Consider the following 23,255-nt stretch of genomic DNA (forward strand, 5'->3'; position numbering starts at 1 on the left):
TACCATTCCAGTCTAAGCAACATTGAAACCGCTTTGAGACCAGCATGGACAAACATTGAGCCACGGCTGGACTTGCTTTGTAACAGAAAGCAGTCGCACCCATCACACTGAATAAACGTGTTTGCTTTTGTTTCCCGTAGACTAAAGTATTGGGCTTTGAGTACCGCCAGCTTGTTTTTAATTTTTGTTCAAGATAAGCCGTTCCATAAATATCAAAAATAAATATTTTGCCCTGTTTATCATTTTAACTGTGAAAGGTCGCGAAAATTTTTACTAGATTAGAAGGGGTCGTGATCCAAAAAGTTTGGGAATCCTTGGTCTACGCTATCTATAATTATACTCCGAATGTTGCAAGCATCTTATCCTAATCAAGATGTGCCAATATTGACTTTGAAAGTGATGCTTGTTTTGGTGATGAAAGTTTTGGTCCGCCCCGATAGCTCAGTTGGTTAACGCGTGACTTTGTGAACAAAGAAACTTCAAGATCAAACGGCGCTGGTTCGACTCTCGGGGTGTGCGCTTAAGCAACGCATTCTAAGGACTGCTTTCCATTCAGCGGCACCTAGTGAATGAAATAATTTCTCGGCAACAACACTTCAACAATCGGAAACTTCACTCTTTCAATCTGGGTAACCGGCCCTGCGTCAACAGCCTCTACAAGTAACTTATGCGAAACTACCAGGAATAATCTATCAAGGCTTTGTCAGTCCGAGGATAAAAATTCAAACCAAACCAAATGCTTTAAACACATGTTGTAGGCTTAACTTACAAGAGCGAAATGCTCGGCTGAAAATGTAGTTTACAAGTTTATAGTTTATAAAATTTTAGAAATAACTTTTAACTGGTTAAGATTTTGGTCATTGTAACAATTTGTATTTTGAAGTACATGTAAGCCTATTATTATTTTATTGATGTGAAATGTTTTTTTTTCTGTATTGAGTTATGTGTATTGGTGCTGTTGCATTATTAGGGCGATACTTGCAGTTGACAAATTACATCCCAGATTGTTGGGAGCAGTGTAAAATTTTTAATCAGGTGGTCTATGCTTTGTTGCAAAAATTATTTGGGCGCATTTCTAATTACTGTATATTTGGGCAAGAATTTTTTGCACCCCAACAAACTAACTTTTCCCTACGCCAACGACCAGCTGCATTACAAAACTTTTTTCTAATTTTTAAAACAAACGCATGTTTAACGCGGTACCAATTAGCCTACTGCCCTTCTAGTGCCGTGAAAATAACGAAATTGCTGCGAGCCTTCGTATCCCAAAGAAATAAAAAGAATGTGTTCTCTGAGTCTGGGACATCTGAGGTAGTTTAGTTTGTTTAATGGTGTGATCCTTTGTACGACAGGGTCCAGTTTTTTTCAACTGAAGGTTATTCTGTGTGCTTTTATAATTATGAAATTATTACTCTTACAATATTAAAGGCTTCATTTCAATTTTTGCTTTCTTTTTCGGCTTATCTCATTGAGCACGCAGTAGTCTACTTTAAATATAGTGCAACGACGTAATAAAAATTTGCAAGCAATTCAAGAGAAATTGATTTATTCTTTTGGCAACACCCACAGTTATTAGCCTATCACGGTAGGCATTTTAACGTATTTCTATTACACTTCTCGAAAAGGCAACCGCAACCATGCGTAACATACGACATCGCTGATGTTGGTAGCGCTATCATGCGTGACATGACTCAACACGTGATTATCTGGTCGTCTTTATCGAAAGATTTTGATACAAAGAAATTTAACTGAATTCATCGCCACAACCAGCGTTTCCTAATGGGTTAAGGCAAAGGAGAAGCAATTTCGATTGCATGGGTTCGATTCCCACCCTCTGCTAATACTATTTTTTCTTCTGCAACTGAACTGAGTGCAAGAAGGATCGTAGTGACTGCAATCAATGGAGTTTATGAGAAAAATTGTGACTAAACACCAGTAATGTCATATATGTTACGCATGGATTGCGTTATGAATTCGGACAGTGTACTACGTTAAAGTGCCTCCCGCCTATCACAGCGGTGGCTTTCATATAGAGCTTGTAGTAAAGTGCAGTCACGAAAAATTACACACAGATGGATATTTAGGTTGGTGACATTTCAAATAAGAATATTTCTCCCGTTTTCCGTCACAATTACTGTCGCTGAGAAAGTGAACATCAGCCTCTCTCGCCCGCCCTCTATCGGCTGCTGCACGTCCAAACAAACTACCATGAGTGAGAAACATAACTTGGCTCCGGCTGAGCAGAAAATATTCAGCAAATGTTTTTTGAATTCTATTTTGAACTAATTTCTTCTTTTTGTCTTTTTCTTGCACATGCATGACGTGGATAATTGAGTCGGTTAAAGATATCACTTTGACGTCGAGATTCTCTTTTCTACTTCCATTTAACTCATCAACCACGTGTTGTTTGACCACTTCGTTGTCGGACGTTACAAAAACGCGAAACATCACTTTCGCTTTTGATTTTTGGACAAACGATTTTGCAAAATTTATAAAACATTTCACAAAATTTTCTTCATCTCCTTTTGACAAAAATTGATTATATTCGCCAAGTCCAGTTCGAATCACTATCGCCACCAAGCGAATGATAACACCATCTTTGTTTTTCTCTTTGAAACCAGCTTCAACAACTTGATCAACAATCTTTGCAACTTCTGGCGATGGTTGAAGGAAAGTTTGAACTATTTCTTCTTGACTGAAGTACTGTAATAACAATAAGAATATAGGCCTCGTTAGGTTATCGCAAACAAACTTCCTTTCTATTTATTGCCTGCTGAAATACATAGGTATAAGCATGGCCACCTGGAGATGCGGCCTGATTTGTCACATTTTGCAGATTTTGATTACAGCTACTGCTAGTGCTTGACTGACATTTTTTGAGATGTTTTTACTTTTTGCGGTTTCCTAATGACATAAAACTTTTTTGTTGCCTTGGGGAAGCAGTAGTAAATGAGAAAAAGTAAGTTGAAAAACGCAAAATCAGACTGTTATTGAAAATTAACAGTCTGACTAAAATCTTCGAAATCAAATTTTCTTTGCTTTTCAACATGTGAGAATGTTAAAACCTATTGTGTCATCTGGGGAAAAGAATAAAGAAAGCGTAAGAATATAATTTTTAGAAAAATTTATTTAAACGTTTGCTCAAAGTTAGAAAAACCTGGAAATTTCTGCAAAATGTGACAAATCAGGCCGTATCTTTAGGTGGCCATGGTATAAGGTACAAACAGGGGCGTAGCCAGAAAAAAATTTCTGGGCCGCAAGTAAATGTTATTAAAGCATTCAAAGAGGGGGTTTCTGCTCGAAAAAAAAAGTTATAAAAATTGCCCATTCTGAGAGTACTTTCAACTTTAATTAGTGATTTCCAACCTTTTTAGTCTTATGCCACTCTACAGAAGATACAAATAGTTTGTGGCATCCCGTGACAGACCAACAACATTTCCTTTAAAATGCAGCACATTATTGGAATACACCTTAACCGTTTCATACTAAAGACTTTAAAAATATTATTCATAGTCTCTGTACTGGACTTTTAGCTCTCATGCAGAGTAGAGAATAATAGGTGAGTTCGTTGTTGTGCTCTTGAGAGACAATCAACAACAACACACATTTAGAAATCAACATAATAATAGCAACACAGCAATTTTACTTAGAGATTGAATGCCATTGTGAAACTGCATTTTGAAAAAAAAGTAAGAGTTTAGCTTACTTAGGCTATTTCGAAGGAAGTGTGAAACTACCACAGCCTACTGCTCTTCCCGCAGCAGAAAAAAACAGGTAAAAACCTCTCCATGAACAGCATTTATCTAGTGAAGTACGGTACCTACGCTACAATCGTCAATCAGCGCAACTTGTATAGACCTTGACTGTTAGTTAGTTCACAGTTTTCAGTCTTTTGTTCCCCGAATTGCGAAGATTGGACATGAGCAAATTTTGAACCGGCTTGATGGCGACTTTTCAAGTACTGCTATTTTTTGACGTTGACCGTAACAAAATTCCCCTTTCGGAGGTCGCTCCATACGCTATCGCACTACCTCTTCTTTGGCTGTTCACGTAGATTACGCTCTTCCACTTTTAGGCCAAGAGTACTCTTCCATTCGTTGTACGTTGCCGCACCAACGGAGTCTCCTCCACCGCACTAACATTTCTACTTGGTTGATGCCAAGTTTTCTCAATTTTTCACTTGACAGGCCTACTCTATCTGCTAGTCGCTTAGTTACTGTGACATAATATTAATAAAGCCATGACAAATAGAAGAGTGCTACACTACAAATTTTTGATCATGAAAAATCATAAGCTATGACAAAACATTGCGATGTCAGAAAAAAAAGTGGTACGTGAACATTTCATCAGCAACAAAGATCCTATAGTTATCTACTTGAAGACATATGCAAAAATGAATATGAAAAATAGCTCGTGGTACCCCGGAGTATTGTAAAGTAAATAGCTCCCCGGTTGGGAACCACTGGCCTCAACCAATAGTAAAACTCTGTCAAACGATGCTGTAACAGAAGATAAAATGTTTATTTAAAATATTTTTTTGGGTGGGACAATCGCACTCTTTGCCGCCCCCTGACTACACCCTAGACAGGTATAGACTGTACAAGGTAATAAACTTTGAATCACGTCGTTGCTTTATTTTATCGTATTATCAGTTTGGTCTCATGTACGATATCATGAACTCACGAAATCGTTTATCGGAATTTCATCAACAATTGGATGCTGGTTGGTTACGTGACCTTCGAGGAAAGAGCTCAGAGGGTTCGATTTTTCCACGCACAATAAAGGACGCTGATTGACAGTATCCAGCAAATTTTTTACGGTTGAGTAATCGTAGTCAAAAGATAAAGCACTAAAGCCAATCGTCCACTTGTATGGTTTCCAATCAATAAAAAATAGCCTGGTTAAGAAAAAAAAAGGATTGATTGATTAAGGAAATCTTTATCCTCGAACTGAGAAAGCTTCTTTATGAGCTTAATCCAGGCAGTTTTGCATACTTGTAGAGGTTTCGAACTACTGATGCAGGGCCGATCACCGCGTTTGACAGAATGAAGTTTCCGATGGTTAAAATATTGTTGTATGTGAATTATTTCATCCACTAGTAGCCTCTGAATGAAGAGGAGTATTTGAAATGCGCTGCTTAACCGCACACCCGAGAATCGAACCAGTGCCGCCGCTTGATCTTGCAGTTTCTTTGTTCGTAAAGCCAAGCAATCGGGGAGGATGTTGTCATAGAACAAAAAACTTCAACTGGCAATAATTCAGCTTCTGAAGAAGCTTGTCAAGAATTCAACCACCATCAACTGTTAAGCTATATTTCTATGACTATGACATAAGTTATTAACGCATACCGTACGCTTAATGTATTCTTAAATTGGAATAGTTTTCACAATTTGAAAAACAATCTTTTGTCGGTAAGTATAAATGTAACGTGGTTGCAAAATATATATAGGTAAATTTATTCACCAATATCACATCTACAAGAAGCATACTCACCTCCCCGTTTTTATAGCATAAGAAAAGGCGCTAGTTAATGCACCAATGCTATCTCCAAGTCCGGCGTTTGGACTAAATATAAAAACTTTCTTCTGTTCACATGGAATAGACGAGTCATGAAGCACTTCCTTGTGCCACTTCACATATCGAGGAAAAATAGTTTTCAGCTGCACCCATTGTTTATCGGTTTCGTAAACGAAAGGCTTCCATGAAGACAGCACAACAGAGTGCTTGGTCAACTTACTACAGTCATTCGAAGTGGAGTCACATGTAGTTTCGTCATCATTTTCAGATATGTTTTGTTCCAGATGGCAGTTGCTTGCGTCACACAGCGTCAAAATCACAAAGCTCATTAAATTAATGATAAAAATTTTCATCTTCCTACAAACAAGTTTGACCTGATAAAAAACATAAAAATAACTTGTTATCACTTTGCACATAAAAATCATAAATTGTTATTAGGCTATATATATATATATCTTCTTTGAATTTTCTGTATTGAAAGTGGACTGAAGCTCAATGGATTGACATACTGTGGAGCAGGCCTACAAAATAGAGAATGTCGTCACAATACTACAGAATCATGGTGATCTATGTACAAAGGTGGGCAAAGTTACTTTCAAAAGTAACTGAGTTACAGTTACTTGGCCAAAATAGTAACTGAGTTACCGTTACAGTTACCGATTTTAAAAAGCAACTAGTTACCGTTACTAGTTACTTTCAGTTCAGTTCAGTTGTTTTTATTTCTGACCATCATATCAAAACAATACACGTCAGCATAGCAAAGGTCGAGAAAAGGGTAGAAGCGACAAAACGTGAACGTTAAAACGTGCTTGAGACCGAAGTAAGTTATTGAGTTGAAAGAAATTTGGCACGGTCGCAACACCTTCAAAAAAATTTAAGATATAAAGGGAAAATAAAAAAAAATAAAAATGTTACAAAACAAAAACAGCATATATTTAGGCTATAGCTTTATTAGCCCACATAGCTTTAGCTGATATATTTAAGATTTGTATGGACAGTTGCTATGAAGATCGGCCATGGTGCGTTATCAAGAGTGCTGATGGTTGTAAGGGGAACACGTCTTGATGCGTTCAGCTCATAGCAAAGAAGAGCAAGGCAGGCAAAGAAAACCCCACAAAGAAATCCTACCACGGGCAAAGCCATTTCAAGCGCAACGCACCATAGGCCTTGCACGACTCACAAAATAGATAGGCTATAACTTGACGACATGAAAACAATGACAAAAACAAATAAAACAAACTAGCTACAAACAGTTACTCACAAATCTAACATAACATTCTGCACCTGGCCAGCTCTGCATGCAAGTCCAGTTTAACCGCAATGTTTGATATAAGTTATAGTGTTAGAGCCATCCATGCTAACATAACAACACAAGTACAAAACCAACAATGTTTTATTTAAAAAATATTACTCAGTGGCTTATATGTTTATTTCCTTTGAGAAATACGAGCATTTCAAAGTGCTCGTCACTTAGGCCTGCCTTTTGGGCTTTAAAATGTCCTTGCCCTATCGTCGTCATCGTATGAGCCTCTGGAGCCGAGGGTCTATCCGTTTACCCCCCCCCCACCCAGATTCACAATGTTCCCGGACTACACTGGACCTACTAGAGAGCAGCCAGTCTTTGGTTTCATCATCCATGACACTCAGACCTTTCACTCCGTTAGGTGGCTTGAAGATGGTACAGTCATTGATGATGTCCGCCCCGATAGTTCAATTGGTTAGCGCGTCACTTCTGGAACGAAGAAGCTTCAAGATCAAGCGGCGCTGGTTCGACTCTCAGGGCATGGTTGAACGGAAAAGCCCGACGCCCGTACGGAGACGGTTGAGGCGCACCCATGCCTATCTTGGTAGTATCAATCCGATGAGGCGTGTGTCGGCGTCGGGCTGTTGTTTTTTTTTCGGTCATTTATTGGTCATTGACCGATTTTTTAGCAAAATATATAGTCAACTCGGTCAAAAGGTCCGAAAAAAAACAACGTTCCTCAGCGAAACTTAATGTTGTAGCTAGTCAGGAAGTGCAAATTTTGGTTTGTATCAGCTATATACTTAAAAGAAAATATTTTCATCAGAAAAAATGACCGAAATAAATAAAAAATGACCGAATTTTTTCAAGTCATTTCGGACAAACGACCGAAAAGTCTCAGCGAAAAAAAAACACTCAGGTCGGGGATGAACGAATAAAGTCTGGTGATGAACAAGTGCTGGTGATGAACAAGTGCTGGTGATGAACAAGGTTTTTATTGCTTCCACAAGAACGTCCACCAACGGCAAGCAATCAGCAATGCTGTTGCTGGTTTTGATGTCAGACAATCTGTTTAGAGGCATTGCAAGCGTTACACTAAATGCAATAAATTTCAACTTCTTGAAGGTAACTAACTAACTAACTATAAGCATCAAGAAATTGCTTTTAATCGCTGGGTGTTTCTTGATGCTTATAGTCAGTTAGTTAGTTACCTTCAAGAAGTTGAAATTTACTGCATTTTTATAAATATTTTCAGGTTCCTGATGAGGGCTTAAGATAAACCGAAAACGTTTGACTGTTAAACTATTTGCAAATATGTAAAATATTTTGTTGTAATGCTCAACCCTGTTGTATCATTTCATTGTGTCTTGCCTGTCTTTGGTACATATTGATTAATAGCCAAAAACAATTAATTTAGCCAAGTCAGTTATCAAAAATCGCCAAAAAAGAGCCAAATCATAAATATGAAGCCAAACGTTTTAAAAAATTGCCAGATTTTTGGATTTTGGCGATAAATGCGCCAATATGGCAACCCTGCTCCACAAGACCACAAAACAAAAGTAGAACCGCGCATGCGCAGTGCTGCGCCGATACAGCTGCGAGAAAATGCATTAATGCGCAAAGCGCATCATACATGCACAAAGCAAGACACAAACACGTGCAGAAAAACAAACGGCAATTAGAAACTGAATTTTCAATGCAAAAGTAACTTGTAACTGTTGAAAAAGTGCTAAAATAGGAACTAGTTACCGCGTTTCGTTACTTTTGGAAAATAGTAACGAAGTTACCGTTACAGTTACTCAAAAAGTAACTAGTTACTGCCCACCTTTGTCTATGTACTGGATGTATTGGTTCTAAAATTGCTTAACAATCGTGGAACATGAACAAATGGTGGAAACAATCGTGGAACAATAACAATCGTGGAACAATAACAATCGTGGAACAAGTCGCACTCCGCTCAACACTGCTATACGCTGCATTGACACCGTCGGCTTTGTAAATCAAAACACAACTCGAAGCGCAACGCAAAAATTGTGAAATCGTGTGACTGCTATAATCAGGGTTGCCATCGACACTATCAAACATCGACACCATCAAACTTCACTACGTGTGTTTCGTTTCTTGGTTCACTGAGCCGAAACAAGAGAAAACATCTGCTCCACAAACGCATTACTGACCGGAAAAGAGACAATGACGTTAACCAGCTTGCAGAGCAACAGAAATAATTCGTCTCTAGTAAAGATCTTCATCCACTTGTCCTCAGGCTCATCCTTGCGGAACACAACATCTGGAATCTTCTTGAGCAGAGCAATGATAGCCGATACCTCATCAAAGAATTCATGCTTCATTGCCATTGGCGGATCAATTTGTTTCGCTAACCCCTTAACTTTCTCATACTCAATTGTTTGATCTCTTAGCAGGTTCCAGTTGATGTGTGTTGGAATGTTGGATGCTTCTCAAATTGATACCATTCATTGATATATTTCCAAAAAAAATCGAAGATTTGTGATTGTTAAAAATAAGACAAAATAAGGACTCAAGTCAAAAACCAGGACATTTCTTAGAAATAAGGACAATTAATTTTTCTAAGATATTGCTCTTAAAAATAAGGACAAATCTTAGAAATAAGGACTGTATGGCAACCCTGACTACATTATACTATGATTGTACTATAGCCTAACCTTTTATCAGCTTGTCATCAATTAACTGGATGAATAAAATACAGTAGAAGAAATTCTCCAAACCACCAGCTCGACTACAAAAATTACACTACAATGACGTCACTCAGAAGTCATCACTCACAAATCAGATTCCCAAAATTATCTTTAAAGAAGCAGCGTTGTCATAGCTACGTAAAGTAGGGTCAACTGTCAACATAAGCAGGGTTTGGCAGAACACATTTCTGATAAATAAAAGAGCGATTTTCTACGTAGCCTTCAATGTATCAAAATCGACATAGTGTTTATTTTATCAACGAAAATTTTATCGGGAAGGACCAGTACCGGTATGTTATTGTCAGCCACTAGCAAAAAGAAGGTTTGCACAAGCAACAAAAATACCAAATGTTTAAATTCCTTTCTTTCTGGTGTTCCCAGAACACCAAACTAATAAACAGAGATTAGCATAATCCCTGGTCTGTTGTTTTAAGATCAATAGGTCGTTGCCAAGTTTAATGCATTTGCATAACCCTATCCATAGTCTGCGGCTGCCACGTAACTTACCATAGCATATAAATAACAAAAACAGTCATAAGTAGGCTGGTAAACAGGTAAATGGCCTACAGCAGCCTACTATCAACCGTATTACAATAGAAACTCACTGTGACTGTAGGTCTAATCAAAGCAGTAATCTCATTCTTCCTAGTTTTCTCTTCAAAAAGGCTGCTGTAGTGCTGTGTTTTCTCAGCGCTGTTAACTCAGTGAGTGAACCATTTGAGGTTTGAGCTGTAGCCTATTAGTTTTCAAAGTGATTGATTGTGCGCGGTGACGTAGGCCAAAAAACTAAACTTCATTTTAATGAAGGCTACCGTAAACCGGGGCTACTTTGAACGCCAGGGTAACTTTGAACATTTTTTTTTATTTTGTTTGTTCATTGTATGTTTACCTAAAAACGTATCTTCGCTTATTTTATTTTTCTGTTTAGCAGTCAATTTGTAAATAGTGTATGGTAAACTATTTATGGAAACCCTTTCTGTTCGAAAAAAAAGAAGATTGCTGCTTTGAGACTAGTTTGCTTTCAACCTCGATTTTGAGGGAAATAATCAGTTTTGGCAAGGTAAGAATACTTCACTGTGTGTTTGAGTGGTTTTAACGCTTTTGGCCAAGACCTTTTTATCAATTGAAGGGTAAGTCATAAGCAAGTTATATCAATATGCACATCGAGTTTTTTTGTAGTAGTTTTGAAAAGCTTGAGTCATATGCTAGATGGGGTTACTTTGAACAGTATTCTGGGGTTACTTTGAACGTCAAAAGTGGATTTCGAAAATGCGGTATTCATCCTTTCGATCCGCAAAAAGTGTTGGAACGGCTTCCAGACTATGATTTGAATGAAAATGGCGATGCCAGTACCGGTACCGACACAGCTCGCAGAGTGTCAGATGCAGTTCTTGGAGTGCTCAGAATGATGTGGATGAGGACAGACCAAAGAAGAGAAGAAAGAAGATCAATACCATTCCAGGGAAAAGCATCACATGTGATGAGATAGCAGAAGCAGGTGAGCACCAGAGCACATACCGGTAACCATTCTTTTATTTCTAGAATCCTCTGTTTTGTTAGTTTTATTGCAAAGGTTAAATAACTTAATTTTATGTACCAGTACTGGTATTGGTGTCTAATATATTTCTGCTATGAAAGCACATCATTAACTTCATTCGATTTCATTGCACTGCTGTTCTGGATAAATATTTTTGCAGGCACATCTAAAAGTGCAACTGCAGTTACCGGTACGGACGGTGAAGATGAATCGGAAGGCGATGAGTCGTATGAGGACGAAAGCATAGAAGATGGTGCTTCAGAGGATGATACGGTTTCTGATGATGATATTGAAGAAAATGAAGCAGAAGAATCTAACAAAAAATATATTGCAATTGGAGAGTACATAATTGTTGAATACGAAGAGCAACAGTTTCCCGGTAAAGTGACAAGTGTTGAGAGCGAAGGAGCGGTGGTATCGACATTGACAAAGTGCAATCGAAATGGATGGAGATGGCCCCAAACCGAAGATGAGATGCTCTATGAGTGGGATGATATTGTCAAAGTACAGCCCAAAGCCATTCCTCTGAATAACAGAAATATTCTTCGATTTCCTGACTTCGAATACATGTGGGGAAAGTAGTTGCAAAACCTACGTTAATATGAACTGTTTTGAGCCATATTCCTTGTCTTCCTGTAGCATAATAATTGCTATTGCCAATTCGTGTACCAGTTTGTGTAAATATGTTCTCTTCAGTGAAATATGTTGTTTATTGTCAATATACTACGGTACCGATATCAAAAAGGCTTTTTAAAAACTTTCAATGTGTTTAAAGTAACCTCATATACAGCCAAATTTGAACAAACGTAAACAATTCACGTCTGTTCAAAGTAACCCCGTGATCGGGGTTACTTTGAACACCGACAATTTTCTAAAAAAAGCGGTTAAGATAGAGATTAAAACTGAATGTTGTTTGTGCTATTTAGAGACCTAGTTGGTCCCCCTAACATATTGCAATTTAGTGCGGATAGGTTAAGAAACCGCTGATGCACTTCATTTTGAAGTCAAAAAGCGTTCAATGTAGCCCCGGTTTACGGTACCAGTAAATCGAACAATTAACATTATAGTTGTACAGTAGGCTTCCAAGCAAACCCACTAAATAACAAATAGACTGAAAACTGAGCTAAACTTGGTTTGAAGAAAAGTAGACTAGAAAGCTGAGCAATTGGACCGCCTGGATCGGTTTTCAACTTTCCCAGGATTTTGTTACATGCCCACACTTTTTCACTGAACCTTAAATTATGGCTGCAGCTACAGCACTTGATAAAGCAAGGTTAGTTTAGGCATGAGCTTTATGGGCGGTAGCCCTTAGACCATGCTTAGACCTCGAAAGTTTCAAGGGTTGTGACCAGTTGCGACAAATTCCCAAGTTGTGACAAACTCGCAATTTATGACGAAGTCAATACGAAAGCAAGAGGAACTGCTGTGATTCATTATCATCATCTAGTCGTGCCACTGCTGGCAGACGGCCTCCACACATGTTTCCACACCATTCTATTTTTCGCTGTTCTCGTCCAGATGAGACATCCACCATCTTCTTATAACAGATTAATTAGCCTACTGTGGGTGTTGCCCAGTGCTTCCACTTTCAAATTTTCAATTTCCCTAAATTTAGTGTACAGTTTGCTTAAATTTCCCTAAATCAAACCTTGAAATTCCCTAACAATTTCCCTAAAATAAAAGAACAAATATGTGTTGGAAAAAGCATAAAAAAAAACAGGTTTCTATATGTAGCGACTAGCGACAGATAAAAAAAAAACAACGAATGATAGATACACATGAGAATTTGATAAGCACACAAAAAAATGGCAAAAAATTGAACAAAAGAATTTCGCTCAATCAACAAAAATTTCTAAAATTATCCAATTGTTTCTAGATCTGCTACTGCCACAATTATGCATTTACAAAATTACAATATATATACGGTACACAAACAAACCAGCCAAAATTTTGTTCTGAGTTCTCTTGCCTCTTCATACTGTGTGAAGCCATTTAATATCAATTCATTGATAATACAGAGAAAGAAAACTTTAATTATACTGTTGCGAGAATAGCACGGAACAATTATACACAATATGAATAAGATAGCACCATAGCGATCTAGATACCACAAGAGACAGGAAGCAGCAAAAGACTATATCAGTCATCGAGTCAGCTGCTTCCCTGTTCTTAATGTGACAAATATCAAGCATCGGCAAATTACGTTTTGTTATTTTTCTAGTTTCCCTTTTGTTACTTTTCCGTTCACTACATGTTTGTGCCAGCAATGAAAAATAAAATTGAAAAGAAATTAAAAATATATCAAGTTTCCTGAACTTCTTATTTTGAGAGTCTTCAAAGCCATTTTTAAACATGAATTCTGATGTCAGAGAAGACTCCACCTTACAACAAAATACAAGTGATACTTAAACAAACACGTTTTTAAAGATGGGCTGCCTAAAACACAATTTGAACTTTTGAAGGCACTTCGCAGCAGCAGCCAGCTTCGATAAATTCTATACCGTAGCGGCGTAGCGAATCATTGCAAGGCAATTTAAATTTTCAACTTTGCTGACTCCTGGACTGAAAATTTCCTGCGAAATTCCAGTGTTTCAAAATAAAATTAAAAAACCTAAATTTAAAGCTTTCTTTTCAAAAATTACCAGCCAAATTCTAATTTATAAAAAAAATTGATTTCGTTTTGTAAAATTTAAATTTCCCTAAATATTTCCCTAAAACAAGCAATTCCCTAAAAATTTTCCTACAGCCAAAAATTTACTGCAATTTTCCCTAATTTAGGGAAATTTCCCTAAAAGTGGAAACACTGGTGTTGTTGTTGCCAAAACAATAAATTGTTAAAATCGTTTTAAGGTGGATGAATTCAAAGAGCCGATTTTTAAGCAAACCGACTAGCCTTTTACTGAATTTTTCCGATGTAGCCTACGTTTCACAGATGATTCATCGACAAAATATAAGTGGCAATAGTCTAGGCCTGACTTGATTGAGAGGTAGCCTAAGTAGTTTAAGCTAGTTCGTGTCAGGTTTGTAACAAATGAAAAGTTTTTGAAAAACTAGAGCTGCGTCATTCCAGAATAGTAGCATAGCCTACATTGACTATACGAGTCGGAGTCTGTCTCCTACAAGTCAGCAGTTGTGAGTTGAGGAAGCCACAACTCAGCAAGTGGCAACTGAGCTAGCAACATTTGAGCAACTGGCTGAAGTTGGTGAATGATAAACTAAGAAAGTAATAAACGAGCAAGCCAAAATATGACAGTCACAATCAGGGTTGCATTCCTGGGGGGGGGGAGGGATCGGGGGAGCTCAGCCCCCCGAAATATGAAAAGGTTTGACGTAGGGGGGCTCAGAGGGGGCTCGTTCAAGGTTCCATCTTTCCACAACTTATCGACTGAACAAGTAACACTTTAACAGCTTTCTCACAATAGAACTGTAAAAATATACGAACATAAGTTGGTAGCAATCGCCGTTTTCCATGATTAGGTCCCGTGTAGTTAGCTTAAGTCTATCATGCAATCTACATGTATAGTAAATCAAGCTTTTTACAAATCGAGCAATAAAGAATGACATAACAAATTTTGTGACTCTTTTGACATTCTATATGTCTGCGTGTGATGTGACTCTTGCATTGAATAGCCTTTCCCATCCATGTGCCTTAAAATTTAGGAAAGTGGGTAAAATTTTCAGTGTGCGTTGTGCTGCGTCCTCACATCGTGCTATCAATGCTCTGTGGAATAGTTTCCCAGCATTGTATAAACACTCAACAGCCCTCTCAGAAAGTCTACATCTAGTAGTTTTGTAACTTTTTTGAAATTATTTTTCTTTGAATAAGCCCATTTTCGTGTTTCGAATCTTGTCGCACGAATTTCAGGGTTAGGCTATAGCTACTGTACTTTTTAAAGGACAAAAAAATAAGAGTCACACTTCTTCTTGCGTTTGAGATCCAAGATGTTGCATTTTGCTTTGGTAAGGTTTTGATAAGACCCTTGTGAGTTGTGACTGGTGGAGCTGCCTGCACTGAGAAGCTGCTTGCACTTGCTCAGGATGAGTTCCTTTCGTTGGACACCGGGGTCGAGGATTTACCCTTTTACTGCCGCAAGTGCTCTGTTGCTGTATTAAGCTGCGGTCTCTGGTGTGGCCATTCGCTTTACAAACGTGAATTAGGCTACCGGGGCTAACCAAGAGGATGTTGGCAACATGAGTCCTACACTGATGCTTTGAAAGCGCAAGTTTGGTAGGCTCGTATGGAAATACAGTAGAATTCGCCTATAACGGCACCTCTAGGGGATTTGCAAAAACTGACGTTATAGCCGAATTGACGTTATAGACGAACTACCGCAAACTATTCCACAACTGTCTTTTGATTAAAGAAAGAGGTGTATAATCCAATCAGGGTTACTGTGTACCACCAAACTGACAAAAGGCACGCAGAAAATACAGTAAACAAAGAAATTGTTTAAAAAAATAACCTACAGCAAAAGGTAGGCTACAGGAAATTTGCGCAATACAGCTCGTTACATACAGTAGTAGAAAAGTTCATTGTTTATTAGCAAAAAAGGCATTGATCTTGAGCTGTTTCGGTTTTGACACGGATTTGACACAGCTGTAGACTCTTGTAGAGCTGCTTTTTACACGTGATAGTTTTTCACGCGGGAAAAAAAGTTAATTAGTTTATACAGTACTGCACGTACATTGTACAACTGTTGCTTTGAGTTGTTTAAAGGTCAGCTGTAGAGCTGCTTTTTACACGTGATAGTTTTTCACGCGGGAAAAAAGTTAATTCAGTTAAAGTCCCTGCTGAGAACGACATAGCGAAATAAAGGGAAGACACTTTGCAAGCAGCAGCGCTAACTGGATTAAAAGACTGACCGTTCGTGGTGAAGGTGATGGCTTAAAGTGACGTTGTAAACGAACAAAAGACGTCTGGGGACCAATAAAGGGTGCTGTTACATGCGAATTGACGTTATAGGCGATGCTGTTGTAGCCGAACTACAATGTATGTAAAAGATAGGAATTCTGCCGGGACCGAGCGAAATGTGACGTAATAGGCGAATTGACGTTATAAACGAAGCCGTTATAGGCGAATTCTACTGTACGAATTTTACAAATTTAAATTTGTGGTTTTCTTGCTTATTGGCAAAATACTCTTTTTAAAGTAGGCTAAACTTCACAAGTGAAAAGTACCAGAAAGATGATGTTGATTTATTTTAAAGGTAGGCCTATGTAGGCTAGGCTTACAGCGCAGTAAGCCTAAAGGATATGCGAAGAATATCGTCTGTAGATTGATTTTGTAGACATGCCAGTAATTCTGGACCTCAAAAAGTAAAGCATCTCAAAAAAAAAATTTTTTCTTTGAGAAAAGATAAACGTTTGTTTCATAAGGCAGGACACCTCAGCTACAACAACGTGGACATTTATGAAATATCTCAGGCATTTCCGAGCCACCTAAAGCTAGACTTACCATAATTTCTTGGGCATAATCCGGGACAAACTCAAAACTATGAATGAAGGCTGAAGGCCTGAGCTTGGCAAATTTTTATTCCATATTTATAAGCTTTAATATTGCGTAATAAAGTATTCTACTTAGATTGAATAAAAAATTTTATTACTTTATTTAAAGGGAAATACATGTTAATTTAAGCAACACTAAGTCACAAATCAGACATTTATAAGAAAAAAAGAAAGAACAAACACTGAGAACAAAGAAACAACACTAACTCACAAATCAAACACTAACTCAGAAACCATTGGCTTTTGTGTTTGACCTTTCATATTTTTCACTTGAATCAACTTTCCTCAGAAACTGTTTATTATTTCTTATTTTTGTGTAAAACTCGCTACAGCTCAAGCCAATATTGAGTTTGCAAATCAATAAACCCTCTACTGTTAACTTCTGCATCGTAGCCCACTCCTTTCATCTGACCAAATAGTTTTAATCATAAAAAAAGCTCTTTCAGCAAAAGCCGAAGTGCCTGGTAGACAAAATATATATTCCATTACTTTTCTAAGATTAGCCACAGATATATTTTGATCTTTAAAATGACGGAAAACCTTGACCCATTTTTCTTCACAATCTTTTTCTTTCCATTCAGCTTCAGCAGATCTTGACAACCAAAAAGTTTTAGCTAGGAACACTTCATCAAACAGATCAATCTTGACAACCAAAAAGTTTTAGCTAGGACCACTTCATCAAACAGATCATCAATATTAATTACTGCATGTGCACACGTTTCATTGATTTTTTCTGCTGCTGCTTCTATGTCAGACCAATCGAAAATACTTTTTGCTAACCAAATAGACTGTTCATCATCTCCAAAACTGTTTTCCCATAATTCAATATATGACAAGCAGCAATCATAAAATCTGGAAAATTCTTTTCTAATCAAATCTTCTTGACATTCTCCATTTTCCTCTAGAGCTTTGAGCAATTTTTTGGCTCCATGTGGAATGAAGACGTTATCTCGTCTTTCTCTCAGGTTAGTTTTCAATTTATTAACTTCCAACACAATATCAGTTGCAGTTGCGTTTGTTTTTTCCATGGTTAGTATAGTTTTGTTGAACAAACCCAACTGTCCATGAACAAACCGTAGATAAATTTCTCCACATTTACTATCAAAAAACCTTTTTATCAGCAAAGGGCAATGTTCTTGGGAGCAAAAATATGACTTCAGTCCTTTATAAATTTGAAGAATTCTCTCTATAGCAGGTAACAATGACAAAAATCGTGTATTTCCGTGTTGTAGAACTTTCTTGTAGTCAATTTCCACAAATTCACAGAATTTTTTTAGCTGGGTAACACGCACAGTGTATATGTAAAAATATTTGTAAATCTTAACCACCAAGCCTTCCACTTCAATAGGAAGAACATCAACTGCAGTTTGAATAGTTACGCACAATATGAGCACCACAGCCAACACCGACAATATTTCTGCCTAGTTCCTTTTTCAAATAGGTAAACACATTGTTTTTCCCCTTTCGCTTTACCCCTCCAAAGTTTGTGTTGCATTTATCACCACAGTAAGCAACAATTTTTTGTGTTAAATCATTCTTCTTCAAAGTCGACACTAAGCAATTTGTTATAATATCAGCTGTTTCTCCAGGAACAGAATGGAAATCTAAAAGTTTTGACTTTACTCCTTCTTCTGGCCAAAAATATCGCACCATAACAGGTATTACTTTGACATCTTTTCGGTTTGATGCATCTGCGGTAAGGGTAACAAAGTTGATCTCCTTTAAATCATTCTTTAATTCTTCTGCTGCTAATGGAACAATTGCATTCAAAATAATAGCCTCAGTTTTTGTTCTAGCAGAAGAAAACTTAGGCTTAAATAACTTTGCAATCAGTTTAGAAGAGCAATCAGGGGCGCCGGAAGCGGGGGGGCAGGGGGGGGGGCGAACGCCCCCCCTGCCCTCAATTTTTCTGCAGATGGAGGGGCAAGGGGGGCAATGGTGCCCTTTTAAAGTCATGTAAGCTACTGCATATTTTGCAATATAACAATTTCAGCTATTTGCTTTTAGCGTAATTATAATCTTTCATTTTTGCCTCAAAATAATATTTACGGCACAAAATTTTGCTACACAGTACAGGCCTTAAAACTCGTTTTTATTTCGGCAGTCATCGCGGCCTACCGGGAGCTTCTTCTCGGCGGCCAAATCTGCGTGCTTGGAGGCCAAAATACAAAATAAAAATAACGATAACAAAATACAAAATAAAAATAATAGCACAAGTAAATAGAATTAAACTTGCAACAATGCTAAAATGATCACTTAGCGTTGTTGAAGTCTGGGCCTGGGTGCAAGGCCTATGAGAGGGGGTACGGAGGGTACGGCGTACCCTTGAGGGCCCAGGTCTGTGTTTGTTGGGGGGCCCGAAATTGTGATTTTATAGTTTACGCGCAAAAATGTTTGGTAAAAACTATCCTAAACGACTAATTTCAAGCATAAAAGTTGCTATTCTTTAGTTCTGGGGGCCCGTAATCTAACAAACGGGCCTAGAAAGGTAATCGAGTGCTTTGCGAGCAAATTAGGAGCCCAAAGTGGTAATTTAATGCTTTACGTGCAAAAATGTTTTGTTAAAAGCACCCTAAATTAAAGCATAAAAGTTAGTTATTCTCCTGTCCGGGTGTTTTTGGATTTTTTGTGTTTTTTAAAAACTAGGCCTATTTGAAAAAGGTAGTTTCACGCTTATTTCACTTTAGAATGAATTTCGGGGTTAGAGCAGGAGCCGGAGAATACTTTCGGAGCAGGACCGGAGCCGGAGTAAAAAAAAGTGACTTCTGTCGTTCACCTCTGCTAGTGCTGCTAATGTGGTGAATGCAAAAGTTAATGAAGAAAGGTTATTGGTCAGATGATTAACTTGATTATGTTTTAACAAGATGTTATGTTTGAGCCTTGGTAGAGAGCTTGGCTTGTACCAGATACAGTCATATAACACTCAATAACGTTAACGGATTTAACATTAAATACACAAAAAAGAAAACAAGAAAAAACTACTAAATCCAACGCTTTCGACACCACATAGTGTCCTCACTCCTCATCAGGAATAATTATAGCCTACGCTACATCCAAGAGAAATAAAAAAATGAATTTAAAAATTTTACATTAAAGCTGTACAAGCGACACCTCCCAAAAGCACCATAAAAACTGACACACGAGTTCAATGCAGGATGCACAAATTGGCGGGGGACAGATCACATGATATGCACAACACCAAACATTAAATAATAATAATTTTATTGCAGCCTGATACTATTATTGTGCACAGATGTCCAATTCTTCAGTAAAATGTTGTATGGTGTGCAATAGCCTAAGCAAACATCACGCGTTTTGCCCAAGACAAAGGGGGCCCGGAGTGAGAGGGGGGCCCGGAGTGACTGTTCGTACCCCTAGTGAAAATTTCTCTCAGAGGCCCTGCCTGGGCGACGTCCTACAATAGAATCGTTGCACCACGCAACAACTGCTTTATCGGGATTGTAATCCAGTACTGCGGGACCATCTAACGACACTCGCACGAGTGTCTCTAATGTGGCTGATTTTAAAGAAGTTCGCCACTCCCCTAGAATAGCAACGAAAAACAACGTTCGACATGTGTTGACGATGACGGCAAGGTAATAAAATAAGTATTTCAATGATGTAAAGGATATTACTGAAAGAAGCATGATTTTTGCAAAATATGATCAAAAAATGTTTTCCCCTCGGATGTCAACTAACCTAGCTCTCCTTTTTAACAACGATTCAATGTCCGACAACATCGAATCGACATAAAAACGACAATATTGCCAGCCGATGTAAGTTAGCACTTTGGATTAAGACTTTGTTAAAATAAACGTCGGGAGTTACAAACAAGACTTACAGCGATGGTGATCGCAGATGGATATATTCCATCAATAACAAACATTCCCGCACAATGCAACAGTGGCGATTATGATGCGCTGACCTAATTTTGCGTTACTCTTTGATACTACATATTTTCGACAGTTAATCCACAATCATTCTATTGCGAAATTAAATAATTGGCTAGAAGAAAAGACCAGCGGCCAAACTTGGCCGATTGAGGAGGTAGCACCGGTGGTCATTCAAGCACTACTTAGCGGCCATGGCCGCAGACTGCTTTAAGGCTTGACAGTAGGTTACATCATTATAACATAGCATGATGCCCTTCTTTGTATACCGAACACTTGTAGGCTATCATTACTCAATACATAGTGAGCTGATAAATTAGCATTATCGCTATATCTTATCTTAAAACTTGAAAAAAAATTGGCCTTTTAGTAAACAAAAGTGCCCTTTTTTGTAATCTTGCCCCCCCAGTCAAAAATCGTTCCGGCGCCCCTGAGAGCAATCAGCAGTTTTAAAACTTAAGTTATGAACTGCACTGTGGTAAGCAAATGTTGCTTCTTTGGCCGCAATTAACATGTCGCCATCATCTAGCAGAGTCTTTTTAAAAAAATTATCAAGTCTGACGTTTTCAGCGGCTACTTGTAAATTAGCTTTGTGTTTGACTCCAAGCTCCCTTCTCCAACTCCAAGCATACGGTACCTAAAATGGCTTCTAATGCAGCAATTGCTGTAGTTTCATTGAAGTCAATAGAATAATGACGCAATAAACGTCACTCATTATTCCCTAACTAAAGGATTTCTCACGCTATGCGCGATATTTTACTCAACCTAATAAGCTAAAAAAATTAAGATATTAGAATAAGCCTCGAGTTAAAGCAAAGTTATGCCTTTTGGGACGGAATTATTTCATAATTTTGCATCAGGTTGGAGTTAATTTTAAAAATTTCACTAAAGTAAAATTCCGGGACATTTTGCTAACCGGGACAGACGTTTAAACCGGGACTGTTCCGGCCAAACCGGGACGTATAGTAGGTCTACCTAAAGCTAGTTTTCATTTTTGGATTATTTTCCAAGTGCCATTGAAATTTTGCAATTGTGAGGTGTACAAACTTCTTGTCAAATTATAAAAGGTATATCACGAGAAAAAAGGTTAAAGATCACCGGCTAGGCTTCACCCATCTAACATTTTTCATTGCTTAGTAGCCTAATCTATTTCTTCCAAACAATGGTTTACTTTATTTGGGTTTGATAACCTGTTAGTGTTTTAAGTTAGTTATTTTTACCGGTATGTAAGAAATTGCAAGTTATTTTTCTGTCTGCAAATGCCTCATGTGGATCCCATTTGTCTGCTGTAAGGCAATAGCTCACCAACCATGGGCAATGGGCATTAGTAGGCTATTGTAAAGCTACCATAAGCGAAAGGATGATGTTACTGGCAAGCACTAATTTTCATTCTTTAAACAGTTCAAACGTGACTAGCTAATCAACCTTGTCTAATCCAATTACTCTTTAAACTAGTGGTATGGGTTTTATAAATTGAGAAAAGTTTGAAAAACCCAAATTAAACAACTCATTGAAGTTAATCCTACGATTTTTTTTTTGCTTGCATTATTGTGTAGCTTGAATGTGTGCAGGCGTATTCGCGTTTGTTTATCATTCTTGCTGCAGTGTGCTCTCGGACACGGTGCTGTCTGTTTCAGCACATTACGACTGATGTTTTCAAGGTAACATAAGTCCAGGGGCGGATCTACCGGGTGGGCCTGATTGGTACAGGCCCACCCAGATTGACAGTGGGCCCACCCAAAATCAGATTCATGAAAAAAACATATTAATGCTTAACACTAGAACAACCAAGTGACACTGAATTGTCTATTGCATCACTATTTCACACCATGATACCACTTTAACAGCCCATAAACAATTTACACAAAGCGATGTTTTCCAGAAAAAAAGTTAGCCTTTCGCTACTGTCGTCTTTGATGGTTCACACCGTGTATGTGACAGACTATATATGTTTGTGTGACAGACTGTATATCACTGATTGAAACACTGAAAGCTACATATGCAACTTTCCGCGAGGATTCGAAGATTGACTTTGGTGACGTGCTCAAACTGACAGAAGAAATGATGATAAAACATGAGATAGCCTAACTAACTGGGACGTGGTTGCTCCTCGTGAACGCAAGCTGCTTTCGAAGTTTCACAAGTCTGTTGTCACCACAACGCTGGGAAAAACGTCGACTGTCAAGAGCAATGAGGATTTAAGGGCGCTGTGGAACTGTATTTTTGACAGGCAGATAACGGAGTTAAACTGCCGCTTTGTGGACGGCACGTATGGATCAATGAGAGCAGCGGCCTCTTTCGCACCTGGATCTGCCACTTTTGGCAAAAATAACATTCTAAATGGTCCGTGTGCACTGTATGGCATTGAGATCGCAGATGCTGAACATGCTGTATTCATTCAACACATTAGACGGAAAATGGATCGGGAAAACTTTCCTACATTAATGGAAGTAGGCTACTGGACAGCTGCCCTGCTGACATTTTCCCGGACATGAACAGTGTTTTAAGGACCATCATAACACTGCCTTCCACGTCCTGCAGCGTTGAGAGACTTTTCTCCGCAACAAACAGGATCCAAACGCGCTTGAGATCATCCATGCTGACTGGACGCCTTAACAACTTGACACTTTTGAAAGACAACTCATTGACAGTTCGGATTATGATGACATAATCAACTTTTTTAACTCGAAACCTAGAAGATCCGGTGGCGGTGTATAGAAGCTCCGGTGGCGGTGGCCTTGTGTAGAAGATCCGGTGGCGGTGGCCTTGTGTAGAAGCTCCGGTGGCGGTGGCCTTGTGTAGAAGATCCGGTGGCAGTGGCCTTGTGTAGAAGCTCCGGTGGCGGTGGC

At 38.3% G+C, this 23,255-nt stretch overlaps 1 protein-coding gene across 1 annotated transcript; it reads right to left on the reverse strand.

Moving 5' to 3' along the window:
• Window positions 1–1,540: 1,540 nt before the first annotated feature.
• On the reverse strand, window positions 1,541–16,508 carry LOC145774321 (uncharacterized). The gene is made up of 4 exons (XM_082585540.1): window positions 16,467–16,508; window positions 5,494–5,891; window positions 4,684–4,897; window positions 1,541–2,703 (listed from the first exon to the last, which is right to left on the reverse strand). The coding sequence occupies exons 1-4, from the start codon at window positions 16,467–16,469 to the stop codon at window positions 2,053–2,055; spliced, it is 1,266 nt and encodes a 421-aa protein (XP_082441666.1). The 5' UTR covers window positions 16,470–16,508; the 3' UTR covers window positions 1,541–2,052.
• Window positions 16,509–23,255: the final 6,747 nt, after the last annotated feature.

This window comes from Aplidium turbinatum, chromosome 1 (assembly GCF_918807975.1).
Source record: "Aplidium turbinatum chromosome 1, kaAplTurb1.1, whole genome shotgun sequence".
NCBI lineage: Eukaryota > Metazoa > Chordata > Ascidiacea > Aplousobranchia > Polyclinidae > Aplidium > Aplidium turbinatum.

Bases quoted from the DNA above. Each gene is read 5' to 3' on its own strand.
- LOC145774321 (XM_082585540.1), bottom strand. The intron at 4,898-5,493 runs GTGAGTATGCTT...TTTCTTAACCAG, and splicing joins TATGCTATAAAAACGGGGAG to GCTATTTTTTATTGATTGGA. The intron at 2,704-4,683 runs GTGAGTTCATGA...TTGTTATTACAG, and splicing joins AAATTCCGATAAACGATTTC to TACTTCAGTCAAGAAGAAAT.